General features: G+C 36.0%; 1 protein-coding gene across 5 annotated transcripts in view; it reads right to left on the bottom strand.

Moving 5' to 3' along the window:
* USP54 (ubiquitin specific peptidase 54) overlaps window positions 1–20,810 on the bottom strand; it is a 121,212-nt gene that overhangs the window by 52,939 nt on the left and 47,463 nt on the right. For all 5 annotated transcript variants that reach the window (XM_074296823.1, XM_074296825.1, XM_074296821.1 and 2 more), the window contains exons 2-3: window positions 13,246–14,046; window positions 9,994–10,086 (exon numbers count right to left, since the gene is read on the bottom strand). In XM_074296823.1, coding sequence (XP_074152924.1) covers window positions 9,994–10,086; window positions 13,246–13,392 — 240 coding nt within the window. In that variant the 5' untranslated portion in view covers window positions 13,393–14,046. The remainder of the gene's footprint in view (window positions 1–9,993; window positions 10,087–13,245; window positions 14,047–20,810) is intronic.

The following is a 20,810-nucleotide window of genomic DNA, read 5'->3' as shown; positions in this document are numbered from 1 at the left end:
TATTCTTGGATTCACTCACTCTCTTGATGAGATAGTGCTAAAGAGATGGTCTTTTAAAGTAGCTACTAGTTGGGAATCAATGAAAACGTTACAATTGAGAAGCACCACGGCAGACAAGTTGAGAAGCTAAAATGAACAGAGGCCACACTTACAGCAGAATTGCAGTAGCAAGAGTAGGAAATCACTGATAGAATTGGGAAGATCTGCATTCAAATCTAGCTTCAGATCTTTACAAATTATGTGACCCTGAGCAAATCTGTGCTGGGACAGTGCAATGAGATAACACTTGTGAAGCACCATACAAATGCTAGCTATTATTCCTGTGATTATTATAGCAAAAGGGCAAGTAGGTTTCAGTCTACTATGGCTTGGTATCAACAGATAATTTCACTAAACGATGTATCCAGAATGGCCACATCTAGCAGGCCAGGGGTACCAGGGTCCAGCCTTTTGTCTTTTTTAGGCCCTTCAGAGGATAAATCCCCAGCCAGCCAGTCTCCATCCAGGACAATGGAATTGAAACAAAGTCTCTCCATCCCTGCCTCACAGAAGCCTCAACTTTGTTGGGAATCATTGGCACAAGTCATCTACAGCTCCAGGCCATGAAAATGATGGCGTTTAAATATCCAGGTCCTATCTTCAGTCATTTATCTTTCCTAAACTCAATCCTGTATCTTTGTAAAGATAGGTTTTTATAAGTCAGTCAACAAATATTTATTAGGTAACTCATTGGATACCGTACTAAGGACTGGTAATGTAAAGAAAGGCAAAACCAGTCTCTGACCTAGAGAAGCTCATTCTAATAGAGAGAGACAACATGTAAAAAAATTACATACAAGTTATATATACAGAGTAGATGGAAGGATCTGGGGTGGAGGGGTCCTGATGACTGGGAGCAGAGAAGGGGATGTTATGTGGAATGACCTGGAAAGAATTCTTGCAGAAGCCGAGATCTGAGCAAACTGAAGTTTTAGAGGAAGCCAGGGAAGCTTGTAAGTAGAGACAAGAAGGTAGAGAATTCCAGACATAGAGGAGAAAAGGCAGGCAAGGGAAGGCAGCCAGAACAAAGGCTAAAGGACAGTCTTTTTCCTGCCTTTGAACCAACTTGAGAGTGAGGTCCTGAACATAGGTTAAGGTCTACTGCATAAATGGAAAAGCAGGATCTGGTTAAATAAGTGGGGAATTCATCCTGGGACAGATAGCTGACTGGGTCCATCACCTAATCGCCTATCTGACAAGGATGCTGATGCCAGTTTCTTTACGTGCCAGTCTATGCAGAGATCCCAGATGATTAACTATGCCCAATCCTCTCTCAGGAGAGACCTAGTGTCTATTGAAGCAGCAGCATGGTGTAGTAATAAGAATGCTGGACTTATATAATCAAAAGACTTGTGTGGGAGTCCCATTTCTGATGTTCATTCGCTGTACAATCACTTAATGTTGTTGCTTCTCAGTTTCCTCTTCTGTAAAATGGGTATAACACCACTGGCATTTTCCACTTGCCAAGATAATGAGGAAAGCCCTCTGTCGACCTCAGAGCACTGTATCAATGGGAATTCCTGTTGTTCACTGTTAACGTGACTCTCTTTTTGGCAAATTATAAGGTTTCTTTCAGGCTAACTGTCCCTACCACTTCCATGCATACTGCTGGCATAAGAGTTTGCTGAACTGAATAGAAATCAGGAAAAAATTGAGGGTTAAAACCATTTTGAATGGAAGGAAGCATGGAAGGTAGAGGAACAGATGGTATTTTTATTGCAGAATTCTTCACTGGGCAGGAAGTGTAGTTGCAGAGACATTATTTTAATGACCTTTTGATTTTCTATGAAGAACAACCTTAATCTGGAAGATTTAGGTAAGAGACCAAAGTATAACAAAATGACAAAAGGGGCTACTTTATTTTTTTTTATCCTTCAGCAAAGATAATTTATTATGAAATGGTGATGTAAAATAATCACCCTAGCAAGATGAATAGGTCACAAAAATCCTAATATAGAGAGTCATCTACACTCAGAGAGAAGAGTGTGGGAACTGAGTATGGATCACAACATAGCATTTTCACTCTTTCTGTTGTTGTTGGCTTGCATTTTGTTCTCTCTCAGTTTTTTTTAACTGTATACATACATGTGTACATATATGTGTACAATTTAACATATATTTAACAATATATTTAACATATATTTTAACATATATATCCATAATATATATTGGATTACCTGCAATCTAGCGGAGGAGAGGGGAGGAAGGAGAGGAAAATTTAGAACACGAAGTTTTGCAAAGGTCAATGTTGAAAAATTACCCGTGCATATGTTTTGTAAATAAAAAGCTTCCATGAAAAAGTTTTAAGTACTTATATTTTCTAAAAACATCCTCTATTATTAAATGGAAATAATACATTCAAGACTAAGTCCCTCAGTTGTTAGTGCCTATCATGAATAGATTAGATTTTGACTTTGTCTGAGACTACAACCTACAGTCCAAACTTTGATACCTTGTAATATTATCTCTGATCAGAGTACTCATTTCATCTCAAAGGAAGTCTGATATTGGTCTCACTGGTATTTACTTGTAAAGAGGACCAATATGAAAACAATACAGGATCCAGCTTAATTTTCTCATAGACTTCTCATTTTTTATAAGTGAAGGGAGCTATTTTAATAGAACAAAAATCTATTTGATTGTCTGCTCTCATTCTATTTGGTTCTTGTTCATGTTGTTCCAGAAATTCTCCATAAGGAATCTAGAAATTCTGGATTTCTTTGGGAAATCTTCTTTTAATTCTTTTAATATTAATATTTCACAGATACCATTGTAATACTAAGACAGTCCCTTCCTTCAAGAAACACTCTATAAGTATAAACTCAGAAGATATGGGATTAACTGAGATGTTCAAAGGGAAGAATGTAGAAAGAAGGGAATGTCACAGAAAGCCATCACACACTTTGCTAGCCAATTATACAATTTTGATCCCAATGAGTCTAGGAGTAAAACAGAATCAAACAGAGGTAATGACAAAGGCCTGAAGATAGTGGCTACCTTCTCTCTGTTTAACTCCCAAGAAAACAAAAAAGATCAAAAGTTCAATCTATTAAATGTAGCAGGGCTTGAAGGTTGAGGAATGGATTTGGGTGTTCAATGAAACATTTAAAAATACACGTAAGAAAGTTCAGAAAAGAACCACAGACAAGCACAATGGTTTGTTACTGTGTGTTTTAAATATATATATATATATATATATATATATATATATATATATATATATATATATATATATATATATATATATATATATATACACATATAAAATACTTTTTAACTAAACAAAAGTATCTCATCAAAGTTAACAATTTCATATGAACTTTTTTCTTTCCTTCTTTATTTTTTGGGGGTATATTAAACTGTTCAAGTTTCTAAAGTTTATGTACTGTAAAGAGAAAATTTAAAAAACAACAACAAATGGAGCAAGACTCTGCTTTGGGCTATTCCCCATTTCCAGACTTGAAAGGTATGATATCAGAATAAAATTCCCATTCTCTATCTTCCCATGGCCACCTTTGAGGCAACTTCCTGGCGATAATAAGCATCCTATACTGTAGTTGTCTTATTATCTAAACCTGTAGGGCCAACTCTGTTTAAATAACAGCCTGACTTTTTGCTAAATTCAATGACTTTCACCTCAATTTAGAGCCGGGGTAGGGAATATCTGGCCCACAAGCTGTAGGCCTGCAAACTCATTTGGTCTGGCCCTGCCAAGGCAACCACAGGTAATGATGAACTGGAAGCTAGGTACAGCAACTTCCCACTGCTTGAGTTCTAAGTTAAAAATTTTGTATGACCTGCAAATAAAGTTATAAATATCCAAATAGCCATTGGTAGAAAAAAAAGGTTCCCCACTCCTAGATTAGAGTTTTTCTCTCTGATTCCTTTAGATGACCAGCAGAGGTAGACACCTCAGACTATTTAACCGGACTCACTCCTTGATAATCCAAAGTGGTCTCTCTCTTTTCAGACTGTTCATAGCATTTTGTCTGGATTTCAGTTTTACATTTAATATTTGCAGCTCTGTTATCCCAGTTATTTATTTCCATGCATCATATCCCCCATTCTGTAGTCAGTGGCTTCAAGGCTGGCCGGGTTGTCTCTTTTTATCTCTGTATCCTTAACACTCAGAAGTACATTTACTTACACCCAAAAGGTTCTTAATCAAGCATTAAAACTGAATTGTCCCTGTCCCAAAGAAACCCACAGAACCTCTCCTAGTAGTGGGAAATTGTTTTTGGTATTGTTTTTGAAGGGAGAGCAATGAAGCAGTGTTGTGTTTGTGCACTAATATAGGCAAATGAAAATGTACAGATTGTCACCATCTTGGGCCTTGAGAGGTCACAAGTAGCAAACAAATAATGTTCTTATTCCCCTTTTATACTCTACTCCCCTCCATACACTCTGCAGCTAACAAAGGTTTATCTGCTCTATCACATATGGGATTCTCTTTTCTCTTACTTTTCTGTGTTTTAACAACCCATGCTGGGAATGCTTCCCTTGGGCTCCCCCATCTCCTTCAAGTCTAACCTCAATCCCACCTGCTGTCAAGGACCATTCAAGTTCCATTACTCACTCTCTCTTCTGCTCCCAGGGCTTCCCTTTGAGGCTGCCTTCTATCCACCCCAATTGTATCTCAGACATAATTACTTGACTGTTGTCTCTCACATTAGGATAAGGGTTCCTTGCAGGTATCAACAGTGGGTTTTGTCATTGTATTTTCAGTGCTTGTGATAGCATTTAACAGATCTTTGAGAGCTGAATGATGGAGGTGAAGAGTCTTTAAATGTCTATCTTCCCAAAAATGAGGATTCCTTTGAATATAAATATATGTAATTGAGTTTACTAAAAATGAGTTGCTAAAAATAGTGAAAAGGCGGGGCAGCTAGGTTGCACAGTGGATAGAGCACCAGCCTTGAATTCAGGAAGATCTGGTCAAATCTGGTCTCAGACACTTAACACTTCCTAGCTGTGTGACCCTGGGCAAGTCACTTAACCCCAGCCTCAGGGAAAAAAAAAAAAAAAAGAAAAATAGTGAAAAGGGGAGGGAACTGATAATGTAGCTAAGCTACCTAGCATATTTCTTCACCAATAAAATGGGCTGGGAGAAGGGGAGAGAAGTTAAGCTAACTGCCCTATAAAGGTTCCTTCTAACTCTACATTTATGATCTTTTGAATGAATTCACACAAGGAAGACAATTAAAATCATTAAAATATTTTTGTTGTTGTTCAGTCGTGTCTAACTCTCCATGATCCTATTTGGAGTTTTCCTGGTAAAGATACTGGAGTGATTTTGTCATTTCCTTCTCCAGTTCATTTTATGGATAACGAAACTAAAGCTAATAGGGTTACACAGCTAGGAAGTCTGAGGCTGGATTTAAGGAGTCTTCCTGATTCCAGGTGCAACACTCCATTCACTGCACAACTTAGTTGACCCTCATTAAAAGATTTTTTAAAAAACCATGATGACTAGTTAAATGAATTTATATTTTAAAAGATGAACAGATTAACATGTTTTCAAGTCTACAAAAAGTCTGACCACATGTTTATCTCCACAGATGACCAAATCATAGGAAATAGGAAGTGTTTAGGTTAGAAGTAAGAATAAACTTCCTGACTCCAAGGGTTGACTTCCTGACTCATTTCCTACTGACTTTTAGGGTTCCTGGATAATATGGAAGTGGCCCCCACCTGGAACTGGTGTAATCTCTTCCAATGCTACTGATCTATTCAGATGAAATATTTATTTCCAAATGATAATGAACTTTCTTCTACTTTAAAATTATACTGTTTCTTATTGCTTCTCTCCCTTGCTCTCTCATGGTAACAAATTTCTCCAGTGCTGGTGATATAACATATACTTAATAAATATTTGTTAAATGACGGATTCCTGAAATTCACAAGCCATTAAATCCACTATAAGCTTTTTCCTTTCCCATCAGAATAGTGTAAAAGCTTTTCAGCCAAGACTCACATTATTAATGAACACCGCTTCGTTCAAATATGTACATTTTTCCTGCCTTTGTTACCTTACACTGATATTCACACACACACACACACACACACACACATCACTAATTAGGGAGACTAGTTGAATTGAATCAATCAATGCCACATTCTTCTTTGCCTATAACAAAAACCACTCTGTTTTACATCCTGGCACTGTAAAGACTCCAGTACAATCCCTGGAAGGAGAACAAAATCATTGTGGCATACTAAGTACAGAGGACGGATTTCCTCCCCTGAACTGATATAAATAAATAAGTGAACACCAAAGTCAAGTCATGCACTACAGCAGAGAAAACAGCAGATTTTCAAGATGAATAATATGTAAGAGTTCTGTGCTACAGGCATGCAACAGTAAAGGTTAAGAAAAAATATGGAAATATACCCCCTTGTAGTAAGCTGGGGATTTTGGATAGGGACAGTATGAGGTAAAGACCTCTTGTGGTCATCAATTCACAAATCTCAGATACAGGGTTCCAAAGCAAGCAAAAATGCACATGAATACCTGAAATAAACTATTTGATAAAAGCCAAACACGAGTAACCTACTGAATCTGCTTTAAACAAGTGAAACTTGTTTCACCATCTCTTGCATCCCCCTCTTTCCACTCAAATAATCACACTAACTTAGTGTGCTGCTGATCCAGAGTACTACAAAGATTTCCTAACTGAGAGTTTCTCTCTCCTCCTATCTTTACTCCACAGAGTAGTCAAAGCAACATTCCCAGAGCATGGATATGACCAGGCCACTCTCTGCTCATAGAGCTCTCCTGCCCCTAGGACCAAATACAAACTCCGCTGGGAAGCACTCAAAATTCTTTACTCTCTGCTACAGATGTCTTCCAGGTTTATTACATAACACTCCCCTTCATTTCAGACCAAAAAAGCCTTCTTGCTGTTTGTCAGACACTTAGATAGGCTGGTCTTCAGGAGAAAGTAAGCCAGTACATCACTGGGCCAATACTCAAAGTCTTTCAAACTTGGTGAGGTCTAGTTTTAGTTGTGCCCTTCCAAAATAGTCTTTGAAAATCCAGTCACTTCTGTTCTGTGATAAAACATCAGAGAGAATTTTAGGGGAGTGTAAGACAGTATCATAATTTTTCAATTTTTTTAAAGTTAACTTTTTGTTTCATTTTAAGTTCCAAACTGTCCTTCCTTCCCTCCCCAACACAATTTGCCACCATTTGACAAAGATACACACACACACTCACACACACATATAAAATCATACTATACATACACATCTATCAGTTCTTTTTGTTTTGTCTTAAGAGGGTGGTGGTTTCAAGGCAATTTGAGTAAAAGGACTTGCCCAGGGCCACACATCTAATAAATGTTAAGTTTCTGAGGCTGGATTTGAACTCAGGTCTTCCTGACTTTAAAGCTGATGCTCTATCCACTGTGCCATCTAGCTGTCCCATATCAGTCTTTCTTTAGAGGTAAATGTCATCTTTATTCATAGGTCCTATGTAGTTGATCCCATCTTCTTTAATAATTTCTCAGTAATACTTAGTAAGTATCCATTGTGCAAATAACTATATAGACACTCCTAAATATGCAAAATTTCAGTCAAAAAATTGACATATTCAGCAGACATTTCCTAAGACTAACACAAAGACTTGCTAAATTTAACTGACAGAATGGAATCTGAAGGTTCATTATTTCATCAATTTTATGGGGAAAAAATTCCATATGTCAAACTTAGGAAGAAGCTCTGAAAATTCAAAACATGCATCTTCCATTTAAAAGTATGAGTCAAAAGAAAAATAAGGATTGATATAAATAATTTCACTATAGAGTTCTTTTATGAGAAAAAGATCATGGAAAAAATTAAGATTTCAGCTTTTAAGAAGTTTTAGAAAATCTAAGAAAGCATGTAAGAAAAGTATAGGTGTATATGTATGTATGTATGTTTGTCTATATGGGGCCAGAAAGAGACAAAAATATACATTTTACTGAAAAAATCCATATATTACTTAACCATTCATTCAATAATTACATACTGTATTTACTTCATTTCAAGAGGTATATTAGGCACTATGAAGGAAACAAAACAAATGAAGTACCTTTCCCCAAGAAACCAGGCAAGGGAAATATGTAAGAGAGGGGGCAAAGTATGTTAGTCTATCTAAAATAGAAAGCATAAATGAAGGTTTATCAAATGATCAAGAAATGAAAAGGCAAAGGGAAGAGGAAGGAAGGAGAGCAAAACTGGTACTGAATTTAAAGATATCCTGGCTTCTAAGAAGCATCACAGAGAATGTGTACATGCTCAACAGTCGTTCACAGCAGAGCTAAGTTTCTTGTTCAACATGACCCTTCCATTCAGGAATTTTTCCAGTCTTTAAATTTCCCTAATAAGATTCTTAGGTTATTTTTCATGATAAGGCCCAGGTTTTCCTTCAACAAGAACAGGTTGATATAGTTTTTTTTTTTTTTTTTTTTTTTTGCTAGAATTCAGTGACTCTTTATATAATGGTATCTGTCCACAAAGCTGAAGGCACTCAACTAGATGAAACTTAATAAGATTTTACTCATGTGTTGTTTTGGCTTGACTTGTATGGAAAAGCATGAGCCAGAGATAAATAAACTACTAGTGGCTTAATTCTACCAGTTTCATGCAAAACTGTCCAATTAATCCATTATTTCTACTTCACCTTTTGCCACAGTTAATGAATTTTTAAGGTTATAAGGACTTATAAACAAAGGATAAAGAGAAAATTACATTTCTGGACCAAGAAGTTATAAAGCAAGATACTCAAATGAAATGTCTCTAAGGAATGCTACTAAAAGATACTTAGCAGCTCTGCATTCATAAACTCTGACACTTGCTAAACACAGTTCCATAGAAATCTGGCATCTGCAACCCTCATTTGAACCTAAAATATGAACATGTGTAGGTGTGGAAAGAAATAGTCTTGAAATCACTTGCAATTTAAAAAATATTAGTCAACAAGAGTAGAAAAATTCTTCTAGTTTCCTTACATCCTCAAGATGTTCCCAGGTGTCTTGTGTAGTTTTTTTTTGGCCAGGATATACTAATTCTTTGTCCAAAATGGAAAACATTAACCACAATGACACAAACTGGCTCCATCCAGGTGCACCAATAACTTACTTCAAATGAGGCTTTATGAAATTGAAAAAGGCTTCTGGCAATCTCATTTCAGAACTCAGGAAGTCTGTCCAACTGCAACTATTCCACCTTGCAGCTGCACTAATAAAGGCCAGGGAAGTTACCCATCTAAAATGGATTGGTAACCCAAGTAGAAGGCAACTACTTCATCTTTTCAGTGCTTCCTTCTCTGACATCACTCCAAAGCCCTGGGAACTACTTCAGTAACACACTTCTCATTTGAGAAGTTCTCTAACTTTTACAGCAACAAAAAAATTAGAATCCTTTCTCCTGAGATTAAGTTCTCTGAGGTCTCTGAGTTTCCTCCTTCCAGTCTGTTTTGTTTTTTTCTGACACCTAAATAAATAACTAGAGTTCTTAGAATTTAGAAATGGATGTCAAAATTTAGGGTTAAATTATACAAATAGGATAACAGTACTTTAAAACTGTTATCTATGATAATGGAAAAAACCCAATAATCATCAATACCACAACTTCTACTGAGAAAAGAAAATACTGCAAAATTCTACGTTAGCAAAAGCTCATCAGTTGTGTGTCTGATTATATTATATTAGTAAATTATATTGTATTAGTAAAAAGAAAATAATGTAATTAGTTGAACAACAATATAGTATTCCAACTGAAGAACAACAAACCAGAGCTTGGACAGACTCAAAAGGAGCTCAGAACATTCAACTATTAAGAACAAAACTTAAGAACTTGGGAGCAGTTAATAGTGAAGTTAGTTAGAGCAGCTCTTGAATTAATCAGACTACCAATTAAAACATTAGGGATGTGTTGTCTGTGAAGTGGAACAGGAGCGATTCAAACACTTACTTTGAGAGCACAAAAGATACAGGAGTCTCCCATACATTTGTGAGTAGTCAGTTGCCTAAAGCTGCGACGGAAGATGTCCAAATGCCATAGAACCTGAATGGAAGTGGAAAAATATTTCATCATTCTGCACAAAAAAAAGTCCTCTACCTTAACACTCAATCCTATGAAGAATAAAACCAATATATATATATATATATATATCTCACAATAAAGAAACCACTTTGGGAAGAGAGAAAAGCAGAAGATATTCATTAGTATGTCAGATAAACATAAAAAATGATTTAAAAAGAAGAGAGATAGTAAGAAGAGCACACAGTAACAGGGAAACAATATCATCTTTAAAAGAAAAAAAGAGAAGCACACATGGTCATGAGAGTCTAAAAATCAAATCTAGGGAAGGAAATTTGGACAGTGAAGGTTTATTATACTGAAAGGTGCAGTAAGAATAAAAGATTTTTTAAAAATTACCTCAGTATGATGAGTTTTGTATTAGGCCCTTCAAGTTTTATTTTCTTACCTTTTAGAAAACTCTGTCTACAAAAGGGAGAATCACTTGAGAGGTCAGAGTATTTTCTAAAGAATGTAAAAAACAGGGGTTGAAATCCCTAGAGAGCAATATCTCAGCAGTCTTCCTTTGTATAGAAGGTGTGTAGTAACATCAGATAGTATTAAAAGGCAGAAAGAATTCTTGAGTTTCTCTTATGGCAACCATTTAGAGGACATAAGTTCTTTTGAAACTTGAAATACTGAAATATAGCAAAGCCAATGATACTTCATACTTTTCATCCCACAAATTAAAAATAATAAACCATACAAATAAATAATGGTTTTCAATCTGTAAAATGTTTATGGTTTTTTTTAACTTTTTAAAAATTGAAACTTATTTCATTGGTATAAAAACCCTCCAAATTAAGAAATTCCTTCTACCAAGGGGATTCTGCCTCCTTTGCAGTTTATAGATTGAGAGCTGTCTGAGTCACTGAGAAGGGAAATCACAGAACACAATGTCCTGGGGCGAGATTAGAACTCAGAATCTCAATTCTACAGATAATGCTCAGTGGAATACACAATCCACCACATAGGTCAGTTGGGATAGACTCCTGCCCCAATTATTCTTTAAAAAGAAAGCACATAGATGATAAACTATGATAAACTTGGCTATTCTCAGCAATGCAGTGGTAACTTCACAGGTAAATTCCAATAGGGTTGGGATGGGAAATGCTATCTGAATCCAGATATCTCAATATGAATCAAAGCATACTATTTTCACTTTCTTTTTTGACTGCTTTTTCTTTCTTGCCATTTTTCTGTTTTGATTTTTCTTTTATAACATGATTAATATGGGACTATGTTTAAAATGATTGTACGATATAATCTATATTAGACTGCTTGCCATCTTTCAGAGAGGAAGGGAAGAAAACTTCAGAACTCAAAATCTTGCAAAAATAAATGTTGAAGACTATCTTTACATGTAATTGGAGAAAATAAAATACTATTAAGTTAAAAAATAAATAAGATTTTAAAAAGGAATAAAGCAATAAAACACATGACTGACATCTTCATAAAATACAAAGTATTGTTATTCTTAGGACAGAAAGTCACAAGTATCACTTTATCTGAGATTGAAGGGAGAATGTAAAGAGGCTAATTTAATTACTTACAAAGCAGAGAAATAGAGGTAAATACAAAAACTTGTTTCAAGTGGTCATAGATTTCTTACTTTAGTTTTTATTAGCTGGGCAGATATTCGAAGAGACATTGAGATATTGTCAAATCTCTTCTGAAAAGTCCCCAATGAGATCTGTCCATCATTCAAAAAGCATATATTAAGTCTTTACAGTAACAGGCAGTATTCCTAAATTCTAGGGGTACAAAGGCAAAAACAGAGTTCCTGCCCTCAAGGAACTTACAGTCTAATGGGGGAGACAACAATGTAAACAAATAGGTGCACACAAGATCCATACAAAGCAGATGTCAGGTACTCTAAAAGGAAAGCAGCTGGAGGACCTGGAAAACTCTCCTACAAAAGGTGGGCTTCGTGAAAAGTGCTTACAAGCAAGAATCTCTCTAGGTTTGCCTCTCAGAGGCCTAAAACATTTCTTTTCTAAGGACTTGAACAATGGACACACATTACAAAGTGTCTGTGATTTCATAAAACTAGAGAATTTGAAAATTGAAAGGAACTGTGGAAGGTTTTGTAATTCTACCACCTTGTTTAAACATATGAGGAAGAGGAGGTGCTGAGAGACCTGAAGACTCGCCTAATATGGCACAGCAGGTCCAGAATGCAGGGACCTTAACTCCTTGGCCAGGGTTCTTTCTACCATAACATGCTGCTTTTTTTTTTTTCCCCCTCAGAGTATTTTACTTGTTCATTTGTTACAAGGAGTGCATAGGGCATTTGACTTCAAGGTGAACAGAATAGGTTTTATTCAGATTCTTTCATTTTGTACAAATCAAAAAGAATTAGGAGGTGAAAAATAGCTGCTAGATTTCTTGTGGAAGTGGCAGGGTGACCCTACAATCCTATGGTCTCCTGGGTCAGAACAATCTTGACACGTGACAGCTCCAGGAAGGGGTTGGTAGCAAGGAGTAACCACAAAGAATAATCTGAGGGTGGATAATCACCTCTAGAAAATTCGCTTTCTAACAGCACTGTTCAGGCACGTTTGACCAGATGTTGTTTATGAGCCAACACAGAAAAGAATGCTAAGACAGAGAGGAAAAGGAAAGAACTGAATATAAGAACATACTAATGGTATGAAATATCATAAGGCTGCAACAATTCATTTTTAAGTCTTTGATTTGATTTGATTTTTAACTTTTAGAAGAGAGGTAATTTTATTAATAACCGAACTTTGTTTCAAGTGAGGAAAACTTTTACTTTTAAGAAAAATATATCCGAATGTGTTGACAGATTATACAAGAAAACTAAACTAAAAAAAAAAAAAAATCAAAATTGTAGCTCTTAATGCTACAAAAAATTTTAAGAGATCCTTTGACCTCCACCCCAAGTCCTTTCAAACATGGAAAGTGTTATTATTCACCTCATACCAATTAGGCAACTAAGACCCAGGTAGAGATGAAGAGACTTGTCCAGGATCACAAAGAAAATTAGGCAAATAAGGACTGTGGCTTCTGAGATAATAGAGAAATCCTCATATTCAACATTTATACAAATTAACAGAAATAAAACAGCAGCAACTAAAAAAAAAAAAAAAAAAATAGGAAAAGAAATTTAAGACTCCTTACCTGCAGGGCACTATTGAGGAAGCAGCTATTTTGTCCAGGCTCATTACTAAGACCTTTACTAGGAGCGATGGAAGTTGAACTCCGTGGGGCAAACATTCCCTGGACACTTCCCCGTCCTACAGAAAAATAATTCCTTTTCCAAGACATTGTTCATATAGAGCCCCCAAAACACAGAGAGGGTCTTTATCTGCTTGAACCTCCTCTTGCTTAAGTGCTCATCAGAAGTGGAGATGCAGAGTAGTCACTTTCTTTAGCAAAAGTTTGAGTGATAACTCCCCACAATGGGGCAAGTATTTTTCCAGGTCCAGATGAAAGAACTGTCATTCAACTGCTCCCAAATGTAGCAAGACTCTAACATCCAAACAGGAGGAATGCAAACAGAGGGGATCCATGTTCATCTCAAGTTGTGGTTCTATTCACTACTTTCACTAAAGTGGCAGCACCTCCACAAAACCCTGCTGAAAAGGTGATGTAATCTCAATTCCAGAAACATCCAGGATCAGCAAGGGCCACTTTCCTCCGAACTGAAGATAAAAATCTAAGTAGCAAAAAGTAGACGAACAGGAATGAAATGAAGCTCTCTGGAGCTATAGTTAACTTGTTCCATCATTTAGGGGCTTGAAAAGAACAACTCCAATTCTGACAGAAGAGCAAAAAGATTCCACAACTACCCTGGAAGAAGATGCACATTGTGCTTTGTTTTCCCTTTGCCAAAAATTCTTCTAGTCACCCTTCCAGAACATCAGAGAGCTCTGTCTCTTCTTTTCTTCTGTGACTGGAATAGCCAGCCCTGCCAGAGTGCTTTAGAAAGGAAAAAAAAAAAAAAAAATAAAAGCTTACATCACTTAATGACTGCTGGCTTAGCTATGTTCTGCCAAGACCAATGTTGCCTCATCTCTCACTACAAAATTGAAACCTTGATATAAAAAAGGCCAACCTCCCCCCCCCCCCAAAAAAAAAAAAAAAAACCAAGCCAATCAAACAGGAGGAAAAAAAAAAAGGTGTGGAGCACAAGTCCTGGGAAACTTCTCTGAAATTTGTTTGAAAGGGGCAGACACAGAAGTTGATTTCAAAAGAAGCAAAAATAAACATACAACTTTTCAGGATCAAACAAAATTGAGAAAGCATACACCCAACTTTGAACTTAAACAGTTTCTGATAGCTCTCTGATACAGAGTTTACAATAAGTAAATGCAATCTATATCATGTTACGAAAACAATCTAGAAGCTGGGAAGGACAAGGCATCAGCTTGGAATTTGTTGTAAACAAATTTATCGCATTTATAAGAAATATTACAGACATGACTATTTTTCCCAGTTTGTCAAAAGTTTAAGTTTCCTATATTCTCTGTCGGAAGAACAGGAAAGATTAACGACAAAACTCTTTTATCATCAGATTACAAGGCTTAAATCAAGAATCTTTTCTTAAAAGTCAACTATGAAAAGGAAGCACCCAGTGTCACTCTTAAAGTTCCAAGATACAAATAACTAACAACATTAGAGAATGAGGGAAAAAATCACCCAGAATAAAAAGTCATAACCTGCAATGGTAGAAGGAATGCCTACACCAATAAAATGTCTTTGAAAAGGACACATACATACTTCAAGTACTAAAGAGCTATGATTTCATCAGTGTGGAAACTCCCCTCTACTAACACACAAACAGCCATTCTTAAGGGCTTAGATCACTATTTTTGCTAGTTGCTAAAGCTGACATTCCTTCATCCACTAACTAACCTTCTGGCGATAAACCCCTCCAAACAATCGAGACTGATTCTCTGATGACACATAAGCTGGCTCATACTGAAGCCTCTCCAGCTGATGAGAAATTGTTTTCAACTTGTGTCTATTATAACAGCCTTTGAAAACCCACAGGGCATGGCAAGATGTTTAGGGTAGGGCTTCAGCAACATGGAGTGTGTGTTTACATGTGTATATAAGAAAGACTGAAAAGTTTTATATCAAAGGTGAATTTGGAGCCAGATTTAAAAGGAGAAGAATTGATTTAAAGAAAGAAGGCAGAGGATCGTCCTAAAGTCAATTCCAGATCTGAAAATAAAGAGAAAATAACTTTAAATTTAAAATCAACCTACAGAGTGGGTGGAGGATAGAATAGGGAAATAGGAAAACAGAAATGTTAAAGACACCATTTAGTAAGGTAGTAATTTCACATTCATTATTATAGTGTCTCTGCTAATAGCTGTGTAAAGTGCTACCCATATTCCAGAGGTAATGCAAAAAAGACAGATGCAAAATTATCTTAACTAACCAAAATGTTTCCAAAATATCAACTGTTTCATGGGCAGTAAGACATCCTTAAGGAGGGAAAAAGAATTTTAAAATATACCAAACTAGAATCAGTCATAATATTTATTTCTTAGAAGTCATTATCTGGATTTCTGCTTTGGATTTGTGCTTGTTTTATTTATATATATATATATATATATATATCTTATCCTTTCCTTTTTGACTACGCCCTGTGAAAGGACAATCATCTTCTACTTTTATATTCTTGGTACCTAACCCTTATCTAGCACAGTGCTTTGCTTTAGTAAGCCTAATAACAAATGCTTGTTTGAAATGAATTGAAATAAAACAAATCACTGAATTAATTCCACTGTTCAACTTTACCTTTGGCCTAACAAGAATGCCAATGAGAGAGTAAAAGAGAAACTCTAAAGTAAGGATGTTTCTGGAAGGGGATAGCCCCAAGGCTTATCCAGTAGAAGGATCCTCTCCAAACATGCTAAAATTGCAAATACAAGTACTAAGTTTCATTGTGACCAAAAATTGTCACACATATACAATGTCTACCTAAGCAACAAAACAAAGAAAATAAAGGCAGCATCATCAAAAGAGTCAAAGCGTTACAAAGTAAACATCTTGCATCATTTCTTTTCTAGGTATGATAGAAACTAAAATGATGAAAACAGTAAAGATTAAAGTCAAGAAAAGCAGCAACAGATGACCCAAAGAAATAGTTATTGGTCCAGAGTATATAAAGGAAAAATTGAGGTAATTGGTCTATAAGTTTTAAATCTATGATGCTATGATCCTACAATTTAATGACTTGCTCATAGATGTATAGGTATAAATTTTAGTTTCTCTGAAAGTACGCAATATTTCTAATTTGTACTTCAAAATTTAGTACTTAATAGCTTATTATTCTCCAATTATCTGGATCTTCTCATCTCTCCAACTAAATGTCTCAAAAGAAGAGATGTGCCTTAAAATTTATGCTACATCTCTTCCACTGCAATAAAGCATAGTTCTAAACACAAAAGAAACAATAAATGTTTCTTAGTGGCCAATATGACATGAAAAATATGCCCAGGTCTCTGGTATACAGCAGAAAAACTCTTCCTATACTTCCTCAAGGGCACACCCTAACACAAAATTCACATACTCCATTCAAGTTTGTTAAATACCCGTCAGCCAGTCAAACTGCATTCTTACAGCACAACTGTGGCAAAGGAATGTCAAGTACCAAGCCTTCTCTTTGCAAACAGCCTAAATGATTTGGCAGACAGGTATAGTTTCCAGGATCCACTTTAATAACCTCCTGAAACTTAACTGGTGAAATACAGTCTAAACATTAAAGTAAGAAAAGGGGGGAGTGGGGCCAGCTATGAAAGTCAGTATCATGTAGTCCATAAGTTGAAGAGAACTACTACTACTACTATTTCTTCTTCTTTTTTAAAAAATTTATATCATATCTTCTCTGGGGGCAGCTAGGTGGCACAGTGGATAGAGCACCAGCCCTGAATTCAGGAGGACCCGAGTTCAAATCTGATCTCAGACACTTAACACTTCCTAGCTATGTGACCCTGGGCAAGTCACTTAACCCCAGCCTCAGAAAAAGAAAAAAAAATTAAAATATCATATCTTCTCTAGGTGTATTAGAAACTAAAGGTTGTAAACAAAACAAGATAAAAAATGAAAGCCAGTAAATTTAGCAACAAATAATGGAGAAGACAGTTGTCAATTGGTTGCCCTGAAGCTACGATTCATGAAACAAGAAACTATCAGTACAGGATAACCTTCCATATTATGAGGAAAGGAATTGTATTTCTCTTAATAAAACCCAAATAATTTGGGGAAAACAAGCCAAGTTTTATCTGCAACAAAACAAAAATTAATTACATTTTGCTGGACATTAACAATTCAAATGACAATATATAGACACAAAGATAGGTATATGATGTATAGATACACACACATACACACATAAGATCATGACAGTAATAGATGATGATACTGAACTAAGAAACACTGAAGGACATCCCACCAAAGACAAAAAAATAGGGTAATATAAATATTAAATCGCTGGAAATGAAGGGAACATAGTAACTATAAGAAATCTGGAAAGATGGTAAAAAGTTCAAAATAATAGCTTATCTAATTAGAATAACCCAAATTTCAATCTAAAATATAGTATAACAAACTAAATTTTCATGTCTCCAATGGAGTAAAGCAAACAAGAGGTTAAGTGCCTTGCCCAGTCACACAGCTAAGTAAAGGTCTGAACCAGAATTTGAACTCAGGTCTTCCCTGATTCCAGGCCCAGCACTCTAACCCCTTAAAGGTAAAAGACACGTTAAAGTTAACCTAGAATAAATCTCTTCACTTTACAGATGAGGAAATTGAAGATGTGATGGAAGTAATTTGTTCAATGTCACACAGACAGAAAGGGGTAAAAGCAAGTTCTTAAGCTGAGGTCGAGGGATTCAAACTCTGCCCTTCTTTTCCTTGCTCTATATATGACCCTCCCACCTCCTCAATCTCTTTTCCTATTTTTCTCATCCAGGGCACTGCCAAACTCCTGGAAAAAGCAGTGGACACTCAATGTTTCTGCTTCCTTCCCAGTGACTCACTCTTTTAACCCCTTTTATTCTGGCTTCTTTTATCACTATTTTAATGGAACTCATCATTCTGAAGTCATTCCTTGACTTATCATCAAGCCCAGTGGCCCTTTCCCATCCTCTCCTTTTTCTCTGTCTCCCCAGCATGTGACACTGACATTATCCCACTGCTTCACATCCCTACGTACTTACTATGACATGGCACTCTCAGGGAAGTATTCCTATTGTCTTTCAAGCCTTACCGCTGCCTTCAAGGCCTTTTTTTGTTACTTAGTGCTTTCTCTAGCATCTTTTCTCTCCATAGGGTTTTTTCCTTTGTTTATAAACATAATTAGAGATCTACTATTTTTAAATATATGTATTCCTTTGACTATTAGCCCCTCTTCCAGCTACCATGTTATTTAACAAAATGTCAGAATCAAAAGAAGACTTAGGGATTCAACATTATCATTTAAACAAACAACACTAGAAGCAAGTCCTACAGTTCATTAGGAGCAAAGCTGCTCCTGAAACCTAGGTTATTGGACTCCTGATCAGGAGATTAGAAAGAAATAGGAGGTACTTCAATGAGTCAAATCATGAAGATTTGGCTCCACAGTGACCTTAGATGTTAAAAGGAAAGAATTGTATAAAAAAATGGAAGCAGACCTATATAACTAATGAAAACTGCAAGTGACAGAATTCCATAGGAATAGTACACAAATCAAGCATATTAGCTCCAAGAAACTGCTCCAGCAGTTTCCTCTGACCCCAGGCTTGCTCCTAATCTGACCTACACAGCTATCATGTTAGGAGGAAGAAGACACCCACCCCAACATCTGAGGCTGACAAAGCCACCATCGGAAGAGTCAAACCAGTCTTGCTGAAGCATTAAGACAGTCTGATGGAGTAAACAGAAAGCAATATATACTAGGAGTTGATAAAACTACCATCTTTTTTCGGGATCTCAATAGAGATAGCAAATGACTCAGAAATCCCCAAGATCACTGCTCCTGTTTCCAATCTAACCTTCATAAGCCATCCTCAAGAAAAGCAACCTGTGTGAAAAAACTATAAAAGCCAACCACCACAAACACTGACCAACGCCAATAGACTGGTAATCCTAATATCTCTATAAAGAGTAACTCCCCCAAATCACCAGTTCAGCAACCAACCCAGCCCTCACAGCAATTTTTGTGGAAATGCAACCTAATAACTACTTCTGTCAAGAGGAACAGCCTCTGAAAATTCAAAAAAAAAGTTCTTGCCACCAAGATCCTTGGCATTATCAAATGGTTCAACATCAAATATAAATATGATTTTATTAATAGAAATGGCATTAAAGATGGCCTGTTACTATTCGTTTTGCATCTGCAACTCTATGGACCAATGGACATTTTCTATGTGACTTGAAGCTAAGACTTTCCCTATGTGTTGTATTTCCCATTAGGATATGAGCTCCTTGAGAGTGGAGTTAGCCTTGATATTCTATTATATCCCCAACACTTAGTATAGTTCTTTGCATATGAGTTCCTAAAAAATGCTTCTTCTTAACAGTTTTTGATCTCTTCTGTTGTTATATCATCCAGATTTTCTCTTGTCTCTTCTTCTTCCCTTTCTTAGAAGAAGCCACCCTTTGAAATGAAGAATTTCTTCAAAATATAAAAATGATAAAGAGTAAGATGGGGAAAAATCTGGCAAAATTATCAATACAGTGAAAAAACTGACATTATTTGTAACGTTCCACATCCATGGGCTATCACTGTTGCAAAGGTGTTTTCTCATATCTCTTCTTTAGAAAATTTGTACTTTTGCAGAAAAAGCATTTGACAAAATCCAACATCCATTCCTACTAAAAACTCTTGAGAGTATAGGAATAAATGGACTATTCCTTAGAATAATCAGGAGCATATATTTAAGACCTTCAGTAAGCATAATATGCAATAGAAATAAACTGCAACCTTTCCCAGTAAGATCAGGAGTGAAACAAGGTTGCCCACTATCACCATTACTATTCAATATAGTACTAGAAACACTAGCCTCGGCAATAAGAGCCAAGAAAGAGATTCAAGGAATTAGAGTAGGAAACGAGGAAATCAAACTATCACTTTTTGCAGATGACATGATGGTATACTTAGAGAACCCCAAAGACTCTGCTAAAAAGCTACTAGAAATAATTCAAAATTTCAGCTAAGTGGCAGGATACAAAATAAATCCACATAAATCCTCGGCATTTTTATATATCACTAACAAAATGCAACAGCAAGAGATACAAAGAGAAATTCCATTCCAAACAAATGTTGAGAGTATAAAGTATTTGGGAATCCATCTACCAAAGAAAAGTCAGGAATTATATGAGAAAAATTACAAAACACTTGCCACAAAAATAAAATCAGATTTAAATAATTGGAAAGACATTCAGTGCTCTTGGATAGGCCAAGCGAATATAATAAAGATGACAATACTCCCCAAACTAATCTATTTATTTAGTGCTATACCAATCAGACTCCCAAGAAACTATTTCAATGACCTAGAAAAAATAACAACAAAATTCATATGGAAGAATAAAAGGTCGAGAATTGCAAGGGAACTAATGAAAAAAAACTCAGAGGAAGGTGGTCTAAGTGTACCTGATCTAAAGCTGTATTATATAGCAGCAGTCACCAAAACCATTTGGTATTGGCTAAGAAATAGACCGGTAGATCAGTGGAACAGATTAGATAC

This window comes from Sminthopsis crassicaudata, chromosome 2 (assembly GCF_048593235.1).
Source record: "Sminthopsis crassicaudata isolate SCR6 chromosome 2, ASM4859323v1, whole genome shotgun sequence".
Taxonomy (NCBI): Eukaryota; Metazoa; Chordata; class Mammalia; order Dasyuromorphia; family Dasyuridae; genus Sminthopsis; species Sminthopsis crassicaudata.
The sequence above is the reverse complement of the archived record's forward strand: the minus strand, read 5'-3'. Positions and strand labels throughout refer to the sequence as shown.